Below are 19,349 nucleotides of genomic sequence, written 5' to 3'. Positions count from 1 at the left end.
CCTCTTTGGCTAGTTGTATCCCTTCCCAGTTTCTTGTGCCCCTCCAGCTCTCTTGCTGGCAGGGCTGAAGAAACTAAAAATGTCCTTGACTTAGTATAAACATTACCTAGCGACAACTAAAACCATCAGTGTGCTATCCACATTGCTCTCACCCCAAATCCAAAACACAGCACTGTACCAACTACTAAGAACATAACTAACTCTATCCCAGCTGAAACCAGGACAGTATCCACCCTTACTCCATACCATTTACGTCATGCTTTATTTTCCAATACGTCACCACCTTTCCTGTCTTTTAACATCAATATGGAGATATCATTCCCTTAGTCTATGGACCATCCTTCTAAAGTCTGTTGAGTTCATTTAGTCCCTGATGTTGGGCTCCAGATGTTATAACAATCTTTCAGGGCATGGAAGATGGTACAAGGTGTTGAATCATTGCATCTTGAAGCCAGTTCTGATTCTGCTACGGCTGCGCTGATCTGGCTACACCAAAGTCATTCTTCATTGGTGTGGCAATTGAGAGTCAGGTTCACATCATCAAATCCAAAGGGGTAGAGATGGGTGCCACAAGGCACCCAGTGTACTAATAGGCATATAGAAGTGACAATACACGATATTATGTAACAATTAACATCCCACAATTCACTGGCTATTTTCAACCAAAATCAAATTCCCTTAAGGCACACATCGAACTTCCCCATCCTCCCACATTACCCACCAAGTGCTCCTGAGTTCTTGAGCAAAAGCAATCCCACAAATGGGTTTGCCTTTGCCTGAGGCAGGAATGACCCAGACTGTTTTCCCATGCATATTTTTAAGGTGCACAACAGGAACTTTATCCACTTCTACAGTATGTAAAAGGGTTGTTTGGGCAGAGCTCGGTCAGCTGGCAGATCCTCTGGTGTTGACTAACCAAGTAGCCTTTGCTAGGTGTGTATCCCAATGTTTGAAAGTTCCACCACCCATTGGTCTCAGTGTAGTCTTTAACAGCCTGTTACATCATTCAATTTTCCCAGAGGCTGGTGCATGATAGGGGATGCGATACGCCCACTCAATGCCACGCTCTTTGGCCCAAGTGTCTAGGAGGTTGTTTCGGAACTGAGTTCCACTGTCTGATTCAATTCTTTCTGGGGTGCCATGTCGCCACAAGACCTGTCTTTCAAGGCCCAGGATAGTGTTTCAGACAGTGGCACGGGGCATGGGGTATGTTTCCAGCCATCCAGTGGTTGCTTCCTCCACTGTAAGCACATGGTGCTGGCCGTGGCGGGTCTGTGGGAGAGTAATATAGTCAATCTGCCAGGCCTCCCCAGATTTATATTTTAGCCATCGTCCTCCATACCAAAGAGACTTTGACCACTTGGCTTGCTTATTCGCAGTGCGCATTTCACATTCATGGATTACCTGTGCAGTAGTGTCCATGGCTAGGCCCACCCCTTGATCCTGGGCCCATCTATATGTTGTATCTCTTCCTTGATGGCCTGCTTCATCCTTCTTTACTAAACGAGCTGCTTTCCATTTCCATTTCTTCTTCTGCATAGGGGCAATGGATACTGACATGGGTTGGTCTTCTGTATCACTCGTTGCAGGGGCTGAGGTAGCTGCAGTGCCCACCACAGGGGCTGGAGCAGCTGTTCTTTCTGCCAAGGAGGCTAGAGCAGGTACAATTAGTTGCTTAATTGTCCACTAGGTCCAGGAGGTGAAAACCGTATTCACTATTCCTAGCAATAAGATCAGGACCTGTGCTATAGTGGTTCCAACAGTCCAAAGATACTCAGAATTTCCAAAAATCTTAAATTCCTCAGTCATTAGCCCTGGGGAGAAGGGGTGTGTGTGGACCCCACCCACAGGCTGGCCCTCCAGAAAATCAAAGCCCTCAATACAGTTGTTGTCATTCCCCACCAGGGACCACCCGATGCACAGGGGCAACAACACCACATATACAGACCAGATTAGCTTTACAACCAGCGAGTGCATCATGTCGTAAACCAGTACTATATACTACAGCACTATGATAACTTTAGCCCAGGTCCCAAGGACAACAAACAGCACAACAGGAAGCACATACTTCAAGCGAAGTAGATAACGCAACCCTAAGACCATTAGCAACTTTAAGAGCAGAGAAATCAGCATAAGTGACCAGTGAATATTAAACCAATACAATGAATACCGACAACAGGTTTTTTCTAACACAGCCTGATAAGACCCATCGTTATCTCAATCCTTCGAGCCCCACTTGGGTGCCAAAAAGGGCTGTTGTGGTTTAACCCAGCTGGTAACTAAGCCCCACGCAGCCGCTCGCTCACTCCCCCTCACCCAGAGGGATGGGGAGGAAAATAGGGAAGGAATGTAAAACTGAAAGGTTGAGATAAGAACAATTTAATAACTGAAATAAAATAAAACAAAACTAATAATAATAATAACAATAATAAACAGTTATAATGGAGGGAGAAGGGGAGAGGAATGATATCCAAAGGGAAGGGAGGAAAGAAACCAAGTGATGCACACCACAACCGCTCACCACCCGCTGACCGATGCCCAGCCAGTCCCCAAGCAGCGATCGGCCGCCCCAGCCAGCTCCCCCCAGTTTATATACTCAGCATGACGTCCCATGGTATGGAATACCTCTTTGGCTAGTTCAGGTCAGCTGTCCCAACTGTGTCCCCTCCCAGTTTCTTGTACCCCTCCAGCCTTCTCGCTGGCAGGGCCTGAGAAATTGGAAAAGTCCTTGACTCAGTATAAACATTACCCAGCGACAACTAAAACCATCAGTGTGCTATCCACATTGCTCTCACCCCAAATCCAAAACACAGCACTGCACCCACTACTAAGAACAAAACTAACTCTATTCCAGCTGAAACCAGGACATGTGAAAAAAGGTCGGCATCTACCTGGAGAAGCTGGTATTTCACTGTCCTCTAGGGACCTAAAGAAAAAAATGCACCATTCTGCCTGAAAATGCTCAAAGCACCATGTCTTTGAGAAACAAGCTGCCAAGGGTCTTTTTCAGTGCTTCATGGTGTGCATAAGCTGGGCATAACTTAAGCTAGTTCACCAGAGGAGCAAATCTCATGTGTTCTCACAATACAGCTGTTAAATGTGATGGTGACTGAACTTCAGAAGCAGGCCAACAGAGAGTGTTTATCATCTCTCAAGGCAGCAGTCCATGGGGTACATCACCTGTGCAGCTGGGTATGAGCTGGAACCTTCTTGGCAGATGTAGGTGCATGTTGGATTTATGGTGATTGCATACCACTGCCTGTTTGTGCATGAGCAGTAAGCACCTGCCTGCTCCAGCCAGACTGCTGGCTGTCCTAAACCTCCTGCATCAAGTCATGCTGACTGGGAAAAGTTATAACGTTCTTGGTCTTCTCCTAGTAAATCCATGCACGTTTTAGGAGAGTACTTTTGTCACCAAGCTATACGATATGAGGAGGGGAGGAACCAGGCACTAATGTGGGTTAAAGAATACCTGCTCTTGCCAAGTGAGGCTGTACCACTTACAGCAAGTAATTAAAGATTAATCAACCTCAGGAAAGAAGTAAGAGGGAAAGAATGAGACTCTGTGTAGCAGACAGGGTAATGGCCCTCCCCTCACAGAACAGGAAACTTGGTTCTAGCTCTCATTCTAAGGGCTGCTTGTATATTTTATATTAAGCAGATCCTAGAATAAGTGACCAAGACCCAAGAGTTTCTGCACACCTCCTACACACCTTCCTTTACCAACTGACCAGAATCATCAACATTTTCTCACCCAGTTAGTATTTACTTTGATGCAACAAACGGCTTCGGCAAGAGATCCTTAGAAAGCATGCTGAACAAACTATGGTGTTGCCATTAGGGCATTTTAAGAAGGGCACTGGACAAAACTTCTTGGGCACAGAAGGGACTGCCTTTGCACATCGTGCTTACTAAGTGGGTGCTCCAGCCATTCACATAATGTGCTCATCAACTGTTTGCCTCTAGGCCTGGCCCTTAGAGGCAGTGACCGTTGCATTGCTAGTTTTCAAAGTTATCTCTTCATTATTAGTGTTAACTAAGGTTTACCACACTAAAGCCTCAATATCAGCATCTTTGTCTGACAACACCTGCTTTAGTGACCCAACAAAAGCAATCTACAGAAGCAAAAGTCAGTACTGAGGACCTGAGGTCCACATCTTATACATGTTTGGGTTTTCCTTCAGACTAGCTCCAGCCTGATCCTGTGGATTGAACACCCATTAGTGATGGGAGCATGCTGAGGTACTCTTAGGACATTAAAACTGAAGCATCCAAATGATTACTTATTTTCTTAAAGCTGGTGTATGCAGCATATGTGCCCACATCAACACTGTCACAGCAGAATTTCATGGTTCAGCAAGGAAAGCTGGTGTCCTGCAAAGTCTCAGCGTGTGTGTTGAGAGCCAAAAGTTTTCCAGAATTTATTGCTTATGTACTTTGGAAAAAAAATGGTGTCTCTCTGGCCAAACAGAACTCCTCAGTGAAGACTAGGTGTTGTAAATATGTGGTGGTCATCCCCTCCGCTGAATTTGCTGGTGTAGTTTATATTAAATACAAACTGTTCGAAAATTTCCTCCTTGCCACAAAGGCTGCACAGCATTTATTCTGGAAAAAAAACACAATTCAAAACCTTACAGGGAAGAGGAGGAAAATTAGGAGGATCTGATGTAATCTGTAGCCGTTGGAATGATCTTACCTGCATGATACATATTATTATACATATTTTCGTTTATATTTTCCATTCCATATTATACATATTACACCTGTTTTCACTGAACCCAGTCTCTTCACCTGACATTACTTAAGATACCTTCAGGACAGCATACCGCCGCCTTACCCTCCCACTGGAACTTGGTGTCCTCCTGCACACTTCAGAAAACGCTCAGGACCACCCCCGCCCACGGGAGTTAACAGTGCGCCCCCGGCAGCCCCCGGCAGTCCCCCAGGTCCCCGCTCCAGCCCCGCGGGCAGGCGGGGTCCCGCCTCCGCCCGCTGCGGGGCTGCGCTGCGCTGCCCGGGGCTGCCCGCTGAGGAGCGCGCCGCTTCGCCGGTTTAAATGTCTCGTCTTCAGTGACTGCGTGGCAAGTAATTGCAAAAGCTTCTTATAACTTCCCGTGTATTGAAAAAAAAAAAAAACAACAAACCACCAACAAAAACCCTCCCAAAAACCCCACAAAACCCCCCCCAAACAAAAAAGCAAACTGCCCCTGGCCGAAGAGGCTCGGGACCCGCTCCTGGGCTAGGACCAGGACAAAGGACACCCCGCCTGGGCACAAACATCTGCCGGGCGACTGTCAAGAGCCGAGAGTCGGCGAGCAGCGTGGGGGTCCCCGCCTGCGCCTGCAGCGCCGGCCCCAGCCCCCCGCCGCCGCTCCCCCCTGCCGCAGCCCCGGCTCATCCTCCGCCGCCTCGGGGCAGCGGGAGGCGCAGGAGGACGGGGGAGGCGAGGACAAGGAGAAGGAGGAGGAGGAGGAGGGGAGCTGCCTCCCCCTGCGGCATGCACCAGTAACCGCCCGGGTCGGGGGCGGGGAGCGGCCGCAGCCCCGCCACCCCTCCGCGCCCGGCGGCGGGGAGCCGCGCACCGCCGGGCCGGGCCGGGCCGGGCCGCCGCGGAGCTGCAGCCTGAGGTGAGCGGGGGGCTCGCCCCGCGCCCCGGGGCCGGGCAGCCGCTGGGGCGCGGGGGGTGAGGGGAGGGAAGCGCGCGGCGGGGCCTCTCCTCAGGGGAAGGCGGCAGGGAGCGGGAGGGAGCGGGGCGGGAGCCTGAGGTTTCGGCTGGGAGATGGAGCCCAGCTTGGGCCTCCCGCAGGCCCGGCCCTGCTCGGGCGGCTCCCGCCGCACCCCGCCGTGCGCCCCGCTGCCCGCCCGCCGGGCCGGGGCCGGGCCTGGCCTGTGGGCACGGCCGGGGTGAAAAGCCGCTTCTCCCCTGTGCCGCCCACCCCGGGGGAGGGGGTGTCAGGGGGAGCCAGGCCTCCTCCGCCGTCCGCCACCCTACGGCGGTGCCACCCCCAGCGGAGGGGGCCCGGCGGGTGGGTGATAGCCCTGACCTGCATGGGCACAGCTCCAAGGATGGAGTAAATCTGACAGAAAGAAAGATGGAAAAGGTCTGTCTCAGCCTGTACGTACTGTTTCTGCCTCCATGGATATACCTGGGCAGCTTGTGCCTCCCCGCAGCTTCGTGATGCATCGCTGTGAGGTCACGTTCAGTTAAAGCAAGTTTAGCTGCAGCAGCATGAAACTCCATATGTATATTCCTGACTAAACACGTTGGCCGAGGAGAATAAGCATGGCCACGGGTTTGGTTTAACTTTGCAGTCTTTAATTTTTTTTTTTATTAAATCCATGCATCTGTGAGTTAAAGACCCTTGTTGCATGTGTGCTTTTTCAGGCTCCTTCTGCTTGACACAGAAATTGGTAGTTTGCATGTTTTCTTATGTGAAGAAGTTTCTCCTATGTCAAATAGATAGAGCATGTGCTAGGCTCAGATCTTTGGGAGATAAATTCTGTTATGTACAGCTTAACAGTTCCTTTGCCTAGGAAAAATATCCAAATACAAGTTTTCAAGGTGCTTTAAGGAATTTGAGGCATGAACATTTTGGACAGTAGTGGGTAGTTGAGCATTTTTTAAAAATCTAGCTGCTTACAAATAGAAGTGTATTTATACACTGTAAATGGAAGTGATTCTGCAATGTACTAGAAATAGCTTTAAAGGAGATTAGCAGTATATTTTCTTACTACTTAGGGAGTCAGAGCAGTGCAAAGTTCAGCAGTAAACCAGGCAGATCTATATGTGATATAAATAAAAAATGTTAAATAGATTTCTTTAAAGGTAGGAATTGCTGGAGGCCCTGTTCATGGACAACGGGGTGGCAAAAATGTCATCCTTGCAGGAGAAGATGGCAATGTTATGAACACCACACAGTATCTTTCTAAATTAAAAAAAAAAGTGGTAAGTGCTGGAAGAATGTGAATGAGGGATGTATGGAACCTCCGGCATTGCAGTAAAGCGTAGCCAGTAGACTTGAGGTTAAAGGTCCAAAAAGGAAGTTGTAGTGCTAAGTATTTTGGAAGATTGCCTTCCAGGGTGGCTTGAGCCAACAGGCAGGAGGGCCCACAGTACTGCGTTCATGTTTTTAACTTCCCAGTTCAAATGTCCATACATTGAAATTAATTTTGTAGATTAATGAAGCCTTGTGCTGGGCCTAGATATGTTCTTGGAAAGGTTGATTTCAAGCTTTTTATAAAAATGGGGAAGACAGAAGGGTGTAACTTTTCAGTATGCGGATAAAACAAGAGAGAAGTCCTCCTGGTTCTCTGTGGGTATGAAAAGAAATCTCCTCCTTCTTTGCCTTTGTGCAGGGGTAGATGTCAGTGTGAAGAATGGGAGAGGCTGATAAAGAGTTGGACCCTGGGTTGCTGAAGTGAGTGTCTGACCGTCACTGAGACTGATCTGGGTCTAGGTTTTGGTAGCTGAGCACTGGAGCAAATGCGTGGGTCTGTACTGTGAAGCAGAGGTGTATCCCATGGTCGTGGTTCTGGGATGCATGCTGGGTGCGTTGACTGCAAGGACGACACTTCTGCTGCAGGTGTTCAGTACCAGACCCTCATTTTTCCCAGGCAGAAGTCCATCTTTTTGGAGTGTGAGTTTGCTGTGTGCCCAGGTTTCCTTTAGGAGGAATGGCGATGCTCAGCCTGCTCACCTCCTGAGGCCGAGCCAGAGTGTTGCCAATGTCCATATGGAGAGCAGAGTTCATGGAGGGGCACCACAGAGCAGCTGTCCCTGTGCTTCAGGTGCTTCAAACACAGCATAACCAGCCGGTCAAAAGAGGCGACCGTCCTGCTGTATTCAGCACTGGCGCAGCCTCACCTTGAGTAGTGTCTGCAGTCCTGGGCCCCACAACTGAAGCAGGATGTTCATGTGAATGTGTCCAGAGGAGGGCAACAAAGCTGGTGCCAGGGCTGGAAGGCATGTCCTGTCAGGAGCAGCTGAGGACTTTGGGATTGTCTAGTTTGGAGAGGAGGAGGCCAAGTGGCGACCTCGTTGCTCTCTGCAGGTTCCCAGGAGGGGAAGTGGGGAGGGAGATGATGATCTCTTCTCCCTGGGATCCAGTGGTAAGACGTGTGGGAAGGGTTCAAATCTGCACCAGGGGAGGTTTAGACTGGACATCAGGAAGCATTCCTTTACCAAGAGGGTGGTCGATCACTGGAACAGGCCTCCTCGAGAGGTGGTCGATGCCCCAAGCCTGTCAGTGTTTAAGAGGCATTTGGACAATGCCCTTAATGACATGCTTTCACTTTCGGTCAGCCCTGAATCGGTCAGGCAGCTGGACTAGATGATCGCTGTACATCCAACTGAAATAGTCTGTTCTGTTCTATTCTGTTCAATCTATATCTGCTAAGATAGGGGAATTAAATTAGTCCAGGTGTATTTTTTTTTATATCAATTCTTATATGTGGGAAAAGCAAACAAGATTTTTGGTACAACCAATATAAAAACCTAGATAAACCTAAGAGCTTGTAATTTGTGAGACCTTGCATCAGTGCATGTAACGGCATTGTTGGTATTTGCATAGAAGTAGATGTATGTTGTGGTTAATGGTAGACATGTGACCATTTATATTGGAAAGGGTAATGTTAAAAGTGCAGATGAGACATGAGGTTCATTGCACGTTCCTAGGAGGTGAATGGAGGAAAATGTTAAAGGGAAGTCTGAGGGATGGGGAGAAGCTGAAAGGGGCAGAGGAGGGCTAGCAAGATGGTTAGGGTTACAGCACTACTTCTGCAAGAAGAGGTTGAGGGAGCTGGGCTTGTTTAGCGTGGGGAAGAGAAGGCAAAGGGGGCACTCTAATAGTGGCCTACAGTTACTTAAGAATAGTTGCAAAAATATCAGAACCATGTTTTTCTTGGTAGTAGCAGATTCTCAATGAGATACTAGGGAAAATGTTTTCACGAAGAAGAGAGCACAGCCATACACCAGGTTGCCCAGAGAGGTCATGGACCATTCATTCATCTTAAATGCCAAACGTGATGTGAACTAGTGTTGGTGACAGCCCTGCATTGAAAGTTGGACTAGGTGATGATCACCAGAGATCCCTTGTGAACAACATTTATGTGACTCAGTGAACCATGATGTAGAGGAACCTGTGGAACGGAGTGTATGATTAAGTATACGTCGTGTGAATGTATGATTAAGTATATGTTGTGTGAATGTTCTTGGAGAGGTACATATCTAGGAGGGACTAGGGGGATGAGAAACTAGAGCATGTGTGGAAGGAACTGAAAAGTCAGGTAGGTATAAACATGGAATGTGACAGTAAGGCCGAGGTAGCATAGGGGACTGAAATATTAAGAAGTGTTAACAGGAACAGCAGGCTTTTGGAGGACAGTAGTAAGGATGAGCAAGGCTATAGGGTAATTTTGTGTGATGCAGGAGAGGGATGCTCCTGCCTGGGGACAGTGTTTGAAGTGACTGAGCAGGAGCAGGAAATGGGAACACTAAGCTGGGGCATACTGGGAATTGTGGTGAGACAGGGATATAGGCAGCAGGTGTTGGTTGCCTTGAAGAAAATTATTTGAGCATGGATGATGAAGTAGGCAATATACACAACCCACCAGGTGCTTCTTGGGGATGAAGTGTTTGGGATTGGTAGCATGAGGCAGGAATGATGGGCCTATGTGGTGAGGCTGTAGGGTTATGTGGTTGCAAGAGGAGGTCTGGTGGTACCAGGCAGAGGTGTGCTGGTGTGACGAGTGAGGAGAGTATGTGGAAGCAGCATGCAAAAGGTGTGTGACTGTGTTAGGGTGAGGGAGGTGCATGGAAGCACCTGGCAGGAGGCTGCTGTGCAGGCATTGGGAGGGTATGGAACTGCACTGAAGAGACTGCATGGAGCTACCAGCTGAGGCACATGAGAGTGCAGCAGCGTGAAGTCGATGTAGAGAGAAATGGCATACGTACCATGTGCTGATGGTGGGCAGGTGACAGGTGTCACCCCTTCGGGGAGGTGAGTAGGTGAGGCTGGAGAAGGGCATAGGACGGCACAGGGGTGGAGGCGTGTAACGTTGTCATAGAGTGTGAAAAGTTTATGAGTCAGGAGCAGCAGGGAGGAGGGACAGGGTGGTGGGTGGGGTGGCACGTCGATGCAGTGAAGTGAAATGTGTCTGTAGGGCGCCACGTAAGGGCTTCCTAGAAGTGAAAGGAATGTGGAGAGAGAAAACACGTGCTGTGTAGCTGTGGTAAGGGTCCGTGCAGGTAACGGTGTGGCTGAGGATACGTATGTGTTGGGTGTGAGTAGTGCGTGAAGATGGCACGCACGCGGGGTGTGCAGGGCAGGAGCAGCGCGGGGACCCGCGGGAGCAGGGTGGCGGCACGGCGCTGCCAGGAGAGCGCGCTGGCACCGCGGGATGGAGCGGGACGGGACGGGGAAGGGGACGGGGTTTGTGCCGGTCGCGGAGCCGAGCCCCCGCGGCGGGGCGGAGGGCGGCGGGGCGGGGGGCGGCGTGCCGGGCCCGGGGCGGGCGGGAGGCGGTGCGGCCGGGCCTGACACCCGCCTCCCACCCGCGCAGGCCGAGGCTGCTATAGCGACGCGGAGGACGCCGGCGCCGAGCGGAGCCCGAGGGACGGAGCTCGGCCATGGTGAGCGCCGGGAGGGCGGGCGGGGGGCGGGGTGGGTGCCGGCCCGGGCTGAGCCGTGTCTCTCTCCCCGCAGCCCTTCACCGAGCGCGCCTACTACCCGCCGGCGGCGGGGGGAGCCGGGGGCGGCGCGGGGCAGGCGCCGTTTCCCGCCTTCCAGTTCCGCGGCCGCCATGAGAGCCCGGACTGGCGGCGGCTGAGCGCCGTGGACGTGGGCCGGGTGTCGCGGGAGGGGGACGTGGCGGCCCTGCAGGAGCACCTGGAGCACGTCACCTTCTGCAGCGCCGAGCGGGAGCGCTGTCCCCACTGCCAGGGCCCCGCCGACCCGCTGCTGCTGAAGCTGCTGCGCCTGTCCCAGCTGTGCACCGAGTACCTGCTGCACTCCCAGGAGTACCTCAGCGCCCAGCTCGGCAGCCTGGAGCAGGCCCTGCGAGCGGCGCAGGCCCAGCGCGACCAGCTGGGCAAGGAGGTGGCCCATCACTCGCAGGAGATCAAGGGGCTCAAGGAGGAGTGCCGGCGGAGGAAGAAGATGATCAGCACCCAGCAGATGATGCTGGAGGCCCGAGCCAGCTACCACCAGGTGAGAGGAGAGGCCCTGGCAGCCCCGGCACACCCACACCTTGCCAGCTCCGAGCCGGTCTGGGGACAGGTGGCAGAACAGACCCGCTCTGCTGCGGTGCGGTCACCTGCGGGGTGGAAGGCTGGAGCTGAGGGACCGGTGACCTTAGGAAAAGGGAGTAGGGTGCTTCGCTTCCCGTCTGTGTTTCACAGACATTTGGGAGAGTGCCACATCATATTAACAAATCCTCTTTTTACTAATAATTGCTTTTTATTTTTGGATTCGCTTTTGATGCATCTGAAGTGTCACAAACACACGCATACAAAACCTGTGATAAATATGCTACTGCTTTCTGTTGCTGTCTTTCCTTGTCAATCAACGACTTGGTCAGAAAACACACAGGGCAAGCACATCAAAACTTTCCTGCAGTAATGTTCTCCAGGCACCAAGTTGCTGCTTGTGTGCATGACTCAGAAGTGACTCAGGCATGATGTTAAAGAGCCCCAGTGAGGTAGCTCATCTTTAACTCCACAACAATCTGTTCCTTAAGGTTCTTCCTTAAGAGCCTTAGTACGTTGCTGTTCTGACTCTGTGTCACGGCACTCATTTTTTGAGGGAGAGGTTTTTGTGTTCTGGGTGTAATAGTATGATTTAAATATTTTTCAGCTTCAGCATTTTTCAGCAGGTTTCAGGAATGCAGATTGCATCTTCAGTTGTAGTCTGAAGTCTGGAGAGTACACTGGACACAGACTTGACATGATTTCAGGCTAGCTCTTTGTACCTATATGTTTGCAGTTATAGTTTTCTTTTTATTTTTTTTTTAATTCTTGGGATACTAGCAATCCTGATTGTTGAAATTCTCCTTAACAGTGGAATAGTTGCAGTACAGAACCAATGCAAGTTTTCTTAAGAACGTACAATCTTATCCCATGGTATGATACCAATTTCAGCAGGCTGGCAAAGTTTAGTTTTTTAAGACATCAGCTAAGTTGATTCAAGTGTTTCTGTAAGGGAAAAAATACTTCATGCTCCAAGAGCAGAGCTATACATACGGTAGATTTCATGGGAACCTTGTTTCAGTGCATTTGAGTGTTAGTCTTAAGGCCAAGCTGCTGATGTGGTATAATTTTAAAAAGCCTTTAGGCAACTTAAAGAACAGTTTGTCCTGTGTTGCAAAAGAAAACTATTTGCATGCATCATTTTATGTGTAAACCTAAATAATTCTCAGACTGTGATTGTCAGCTAGGTATTACCAAATACTACTGTAAAATGGTACTAGTGCCTACAGGTCATAAATTTAATACTTGCTGGTCAATACCTTCATCAGAGTAATACAAATTTAATTTTATACAATCATTTTTCACTTTTTTTGATACTTTGTTCAGAAACTTTATATCCTCATTCATGATGTAGGTTGAAAGCGCACATTGTGTCTAACACTGTGAAAAGTAGTTGCAAGAATAATGTTACATAATTCAAAACCTAAATATTCCCTGTGTTAGTCCTGTCTCCTGCAGTAAGAGCTTTCTTTCACTACTAACAAGTCAAACTGACGTGAAGTTTGTGCTTGAATGGATAACATTATTTCACAGCCAATTTAATTCCATAAATCATGTGCAATCTGTTGCACTGGAAGCTCCCTCTTGGTTGGCAGTAATGCTTTGCTGCCATACTATATCTCTACTTTGGTTTTATGTTAGCACCTTTTTTTATGTTTGTACAACAAAATTCGTCTCAATAATTAATGGCTTTAGTGTTTGCTCAAAGATGTATTTAATAGGATACCTGACTCTCAGTGGCAGTATTTTAAATATTAGATGAAGTCTGGGAATTTGATTACGGTGAGAAGATCTTGAATCTGTTAAGTCAATCTCTTACAGTCATATCACACTGATAAGGGAAGAGGACTCAGCTGAGTATTTGTGGTTTGCTAAAATATATTTATGGGGAAAAAAAGTATGAGAGAGGTGAAGAGCAGCGCTGCCTAAAGCGATTAGGGGTTCTGATTCATAATCATACCAGTATGTTGTAAAATCTGTAGGTGTAGCTTCTGTCCTTGTACTACCCATCTCTTTTTACTATTCTGAACATTAGTGGAATGTACTTTGAACATGAAAAAATTGCCTGAAAATATGATTTTAAATTGAAAATCAAAACTAATAAGTAAATTATAGGCATGGTAATTGAAATGGCTTTACGCTTTGGAAGGATGCTAGGTAGCATACTAATGTGTGTATGTACTTCTTGCAAAATTGTGTACTGTTACCTTATTCTGGTTGAAATGTCTGTGCTTTTTACATATCTATGGTCTTTCTAATACTGTCATCTTACAACTGACGTTTATTGTTTCTTCCTAGCTGTGTGGTGCTGTCCTTTCCTGTGATACAAGAATCTTAATACCTGACCTACTAGTTGGCTGGAGTCAGTGTGTATTTTGCTGAATAGTGTTGTCTTACTTTTCCCTTATAGTTCTCTACCTACCTATATTCATCTCTAATCTGTGGTTTATATCTGAATTTGAACTTGCTTGGCTGGAGTCTTTTGTTCAGAGTTTGTACACTGCCTAGCACAGTGAGATTCTTGCCCGTGACCATCACTGAAAGACCTTACATAACACAAATATATTAATAACTTAGCAGAAATCTGGTATCATGAAAATTTTAGTCATTATTCTTGTGAGATGGAATTTATTAAAGTTACCTTCTTTTGAGGTATGGATAAGATGTAACCTGTTAAAAACCGTAACAACTATACTTACCAAACAGATGTTACTAATAATAACTAAAATATTTTTATCTGGTTTTTGTAGTGTCAGTTTTGTGAAAAGGCTTTTATGAACTATTCCTTTTTACAAAGTCACATGCAAAGGCGTCATCCAGAAGAATCTCAGATGGGTATGTACTTTAATGTTATAAAAAATATTAAGGTAAACAGTTTAGAAAAGTGTAAATATAGTGAGAATGTGCAGTCCATGATTTTGTGTAACTGGGAAGAATGATTTTCATGTTCCATTTTTAAGTGGCAGATACCAATTTGTGTGAATGCAAGGAACACTGACTGACAAAATGTGTTGGGCACCCTATATTTCAGTCTCTGGAAGATAATTAACAAAAAATTGTATGCCATATTTACAGTACCTTTTCAAACTAGTGATCCCGCTGAGTACTTTAGTCTGTAGCAGAGTTCTGAGCACAGTTTCTCTTTAGGCATGCATGTTAGGAAGGTGTGGGTTAAATGAACAAGTTGTGCTAAGGAAAATTCATTTTGTGGGTATGTATGAATTACCAGTACAGAAATAATCCAGCTCACCTGAAATCAGTTTGAATAGAATTAGGCTTTCCTGAACTAAATTGACTGTAAAATATAGTAAGAAAAATAAACTGTCAAGATTACTCTTGACTTCATGTATCTATCATAATCTTGCTATACCGCTAATTTACGTACTTTTGTCTCTCTTCATTGAAAAAGGTTTAGTTTGAAAAACAAGGCTCTCAAAATTTGTTTCACCCATCTCTTAAAGTCTCTCCTTCCTGTTAGGCTGCATGCTTGTGATTTATTGGTAAAGACTAACGAGTATTGACAAATGGCAGTGATAAGAAATGAGTCAGGTAAAAAGAGCATTTGGGAGGAGAAAGAGTGGGAAGAATCCAGCAAAGTCTGAACTGTAGCTTGTCAGGCAAATAAACAGCAGGAACAGTGAGAGGGGTCTGAGGAAGCATTCATATTTTGGAATAAGAAAGAAGCTCCTGTGCACTTTACAGTTGATTAAAATCATAGTGGAAGATGCTGCAGAAACAGCTAAACTAATCATGCAAAGAATTAGTCTGAAATGGCTGTATGAGGGAAATACTCCATGCAGTTATTTCTGAAATAATATTCTGCATTGTGCTCAGATTCCCAGGTGATGGGCTGGTAAATCCTTCGTAAATTGATAAAATGTTTCAACGTTAAAGATTGTTAGCATTTTTGCATATTTTAACGTGGGTTTTTTTACAGTGACATTCCCCTGACTCATTCCAGGTAAATAATGAGTTGTATTCCAAATGGACTCCTTACAAAAGTTATGTAGAATAAATTAAACCTAACAGAATTGCATAATGGAGTTTCACTTTGTCCTTCATACATCCTTTTTTGAGCCTGTGCTGCTTAGATTCATTTGAAATTAGATTATAGAATACTTTTTGTCGTAAATATTTCATAAACTATTTCACATGTCAGTAATACTGGTATTTTTCAGTCTTTGGGGATAAGTTAGCAGTCCAGAGAACATACGTATTTAAAAGTATCTTTAGAGAATCATTGTAGTGTGAGGGTAAGTGGTCTAAGAGAGTCACACTTCATGAAGATGTTACTGAAACACTATAGAAATGCATTTGCAGTAACTATCATATTTCCAGAAATTACAACAAATGTTTTTTCTGTCTGTGTTTGTTTCAAACAGAACAGAAGAGGCAAGCAAAGACGGACAAATTGCAGGATGAGATTGATAAATTGAAGGAACAGTTGCAGCTGACAAAGTCCCAGTTAGAGGCTGAACAACAGGCTAATATGGCCAGGTTTTCTAAGGTAATACGTGCTAAGTAATGTGAACGTCTCAAAAGAATTAGTACTTTGGAATGTGTTCCCTCTTTTGTAACTGGAACAGGACAAAAATGCATCTACAGCTTGCCTGTCCATCAGCGATGGTGCTTGGGCATTAGAGCATAGCGCTCCCTTGCCTCCCATAATACTGAACATCCACTTTCTCCTTACTTTTGTTTTAGACATAATTGAAAAGAATGCTTGAGATGACACTTTGTTAGCACTTGCCAGTCCATAAGATGTGGTCTGTTATTGAAGCAGATAAAATTGTGTCACTGTGGTGAAATACAAGCTATTTTTGACATAATGATATTTTGTGATGATTGTTTCTTAGATATGGCTATGATTTTACATGTGGCTTTATAAACTGAGTAGGATTTATTCTTTCCTGTGGAGGACTTTACTGTCTAACAGGAGTAAAGCAGTTCAAGGAAGAGAGACTGAGAAAAACCAAAACAGTCTAGGTCTTGCATGTTGGTCTTTAGGTGCTTAGGGTTTGGGCTGACCAGAGAGCAAAAGCAGAAAGTAGTCTTAACTGTTTCTATGTGAATAAAAAGACTTTAGAGCAGAATACTTTAAAAGCAGTAATCATCTGTTTGTAATCACATGGAAGGCTTTGTTTAGGATGATACTGAATCTTGTAAGTATGCTGTTTAATTTATTATTTTTTTTAAAGCTTGATAATTTCAGATAATCTCACAGTTTTCATTTCTGTTTAAGTAAATGCAATCAGATAATTATAGAAATAGGGATGGAAATTTTTTTAATAGGAGAGGGTCTTTGCACTTCAATTTGAGGAGCACATTTTTGGCATAAGGGACAAGATAGTTCACATGATTGAATTAAACACTGATCTTTATATTGCAGTTGCAGTTTGCTGTGTATCACATTGAAAAGCAGTGTTTTGTGCTTGTTAACATAACGTGTGACAACCTTCCTTCCTCCAATATTCAGAACTTATAAATGGCTTTCCTAGTGGAGTTGGAGGACCTTCAAACAAAACCAACCATTACCTTTTGGAAGAAACACTACATTTTGAATTTAAAGGGAATAAATAAAACATGGCTATCATTAATTTTCTTCCTTGTTTTCAGAGGAAAGACTGATCTTCTGTAAGACACAGTGTTTCTTTCCCTGAGCACAGCTTCAGACTTTCCTTTCTTCAGTCCTCTTGTTCCCCTTTTCTCAGGACCATTCAATTTCCTGGGTTTTTTTCCATTTTCAAAAGTAATGCATGACCAAATGAAGAGTGTGCGTAGAGTTTCACTTAGGAGTGCAAGCACTGGCAGAATAACGGGCTTTGGCCCTGCGTGAACATGTGCTAGGTATTGTACTCATTCATCTGTACCTTATTTTTGGGAGTACATCTATAACATACTTCTGCCCTTTAAGCATTATTTTTCCTACGAGATGGAACTTGGAGCAGTCATAACAGTGCAGTGTAGACTTTTTGTGCCTTAGGGGCCTATTTTGAAGTCACTTGTCGAAGCTGAGTCTCCTAACTACAAGGGGACTGCCTGAAATGTCCTGAAGCTGCAGCCTGCAGTGTTACACAACAAGAAGCTTTCAAAGCTTCTGTGTTTTTCTGGGATGTCAGGGAAGATAGAAATGTGAAGCATGACTGGTTGCAGTTTGTCTGCCATGACTGACATCCACTGTCAATTCAGGTATTGTTATGTATTGGTATCTTTTGACTGAAAGAGTGGAAGATCTTTCACCTGTGCTTTTTGTTAGGAGAACCACTGCTGTAGGGAACGTGGATAAAAACTGTCATGCTTCGCATTCTTGGTTCCTTCTGCTCCTTTGAGGTGAAATGATACGGAAGATCCCATTCTTTGTAAATGTACAATGATTGTTTGTTGTAGTTGGAGAACAAATTCAGAGTGAATGCTGTGGTGGAAAGAGGTAGGGGTTGCCTAAAAAGTGTGTCTATTCTGGGCAGTGAAATGCAGGACTTTCAACAAGTTGAGGACTACACAAAAATGACTGACTAGGTAATGGAATGGTAAAAGGAATTTTAACATAAAATCGAGTAAAAAAGATAATTCTAAATTCATCTACAAAATGGCGCGTTCTGAGCTGAGTGTTATTACTGAAGAAGGGTGAGATCTTAAGGTTGTGATACATACTTCCAGGGAAGTGTAGACACTGGCTAGTAGCAGCCAGCAAAGAAAACCAAGTATTACAAATTATTCTGAAAAATCACTAAGCAAGCCACAGCCTAAATACTGTGTGTAGGTCTGGTCCCTTCATCTCAAAAAGGATGTGATAGAATTATTAAAGTTACGAAGATGGGCTACAGAGGTGATCAGTCATTATTTAGAATGACTGAGCATGCTAAGAATTGTCAGTCTGAAAAAGACAACAGCTTGGTGGAGATGGAGGGTGAGATAATGATGTCTGCGAAGTCATGAGTTTACATAGAGTGAATAGGTATCAATGATTCACTCTCTTTTTTCGGTTCAGGACTTAGCATCCATCAAATGAACCTAGCAGGAGCCAGATTCAGATGAGAAAAAAAGTACTTGGCTCTTCCTGCAGCTTGTGGAGCTCGCTGGCAAAAGATGTTGCAGTTGTTAAAAGCTGATGCAGCCACAAGGGATGACTGCAAAAGTATATGAGGATAAATGTATGGAAGGTTACTAAGTTTGCCAAACTATATCAGGCTGAGGAGGTCCTCTGAGCTGAAAACAGTTGGCAGCTTGGAGATTACGAAGGAGAACACACATGTTTGCTTGCCCTGATATTACCCTTTCTCACCTATGTGCTTATGGCCTCTGTGAGAAACAGGATGCTGAACTAGATGGATCTTTGATATGACCAAATAAGGTCATTCATGTGTTAGTCAATGAAAAATGATGAATGACCAAAACTTCTTGAGGTGTACTTGTTTTGCTAACAAAATGTATAGTTTGCTACTCACAGTTCTTCAGAAACTGGTGGGGTTTATGTTTTTTGATGTCATGGTATTTTCCATTGAAAGTGACTGCTTCCCACACGTAGTTTGGGTACTAGAAGTACTATTGCATGTGGGGAAAAATAACAAATAAAGTTTTTAAAATAATTTCAGGAATGCGAACAGCAAAAATCAAAAGAAGAAGAAATTCTACAATCATTTCATAAATGGAAAGAGGATGAAAAAGAGAAATTAGCCGATAAAATAGAGAAAGTGAAAGAGATGTTTATGAAAGAACTTAAGGAGTTATCTTCAAGAAATTCAACATTAGAAAATGTAAGTGATTTATATTTTCCAACATTTTAAAGCATGAATCCCTTACAATATATGGCAGTGAACTTCACGTATTTGAAATGTGATGTAGTTATCGTAGAGGTTGTCTTACAAAACTCAAAAAATAATGGTTGAATGCTAGCCATAATTGTATCTTTTTATACTGGTACTTTATTAACATAATTTCAGTTCTTTTTTAATAGCATAGTCTTGGATGAATGAATTATGCATTCAGTAACTGTCTTTTTTTTTTTCTCCTTCTCAACATTTGAATGCCTGTTTATAGATTAGTAGATACTGTTATTGCTGACTATTGGGTATCCTTATATTAATATTCTCATAACTGGCACGGA

General features: G+C 45.2%; 1 protein-coding gene across 1 annotated transcript in view; it reads left to right on the top strand.

The window, feature by feature from the left end:
• Nucleotides 1-5,484: 5,484 nt before the first annotated feature.
• The window catches only part of DZIP1 (DAZ interacting zinc finger protein 1), a 40,547-nt gene continuing 26,682 nt past the window's right edge, over nucleotides 5,485-19,349 (top strand). Inside the window, exons 1-6 of the mRNA XM_037377759.1 lie at nucleotides 5,485-5,627; nucleotides 10,561-10,630; nucleotides 10,704-11,207; nucleotides 13,996-14,080; nucleotides 15,628-15,752; nucleotides 18,838-18,999. Coding sequence (XP_037233656.1) covers nucleotides 10,628-10,630; nucleotides 10,704-11,207; nucleotides 13,996-14,080; nucleotides 15,628-15,752; nucleotides 18,838-18,999 — 879 coding nt within the window. The 5' untranslated portion in view covers nucleotides 5,485-5,627; nucleotides 10,561-10,627. The remainder of the gene's footprint in view (nucleotides 5,628-10,560; nucleotides 10,631-10,703; nucleotides 11,208-13,995; nucleotides 14,081-15,627; nucleotides 15,753-18,837; nucleotides 19,000-19,349) is intronic.

Source organism: Falco rusticolus, chromosome 2 (assembly GCF_015220075.1).
Source record: "Falco rusticolus isolate bFalRus1 chromosome 2, bFalRus1.pri, whole genome shotgun sequence".
Taxonomy (NCBI): Eukaryota; Metazoa; Chordata; class Aves; order Falconiformes; family Falconidae; genus Falco; species Falco rusticolus.
The sequence above is the reverse complement of the archived record's forward strand: the minus strand, read 5'-3'. Positions and strand labels throughout refer to the sequence as shown.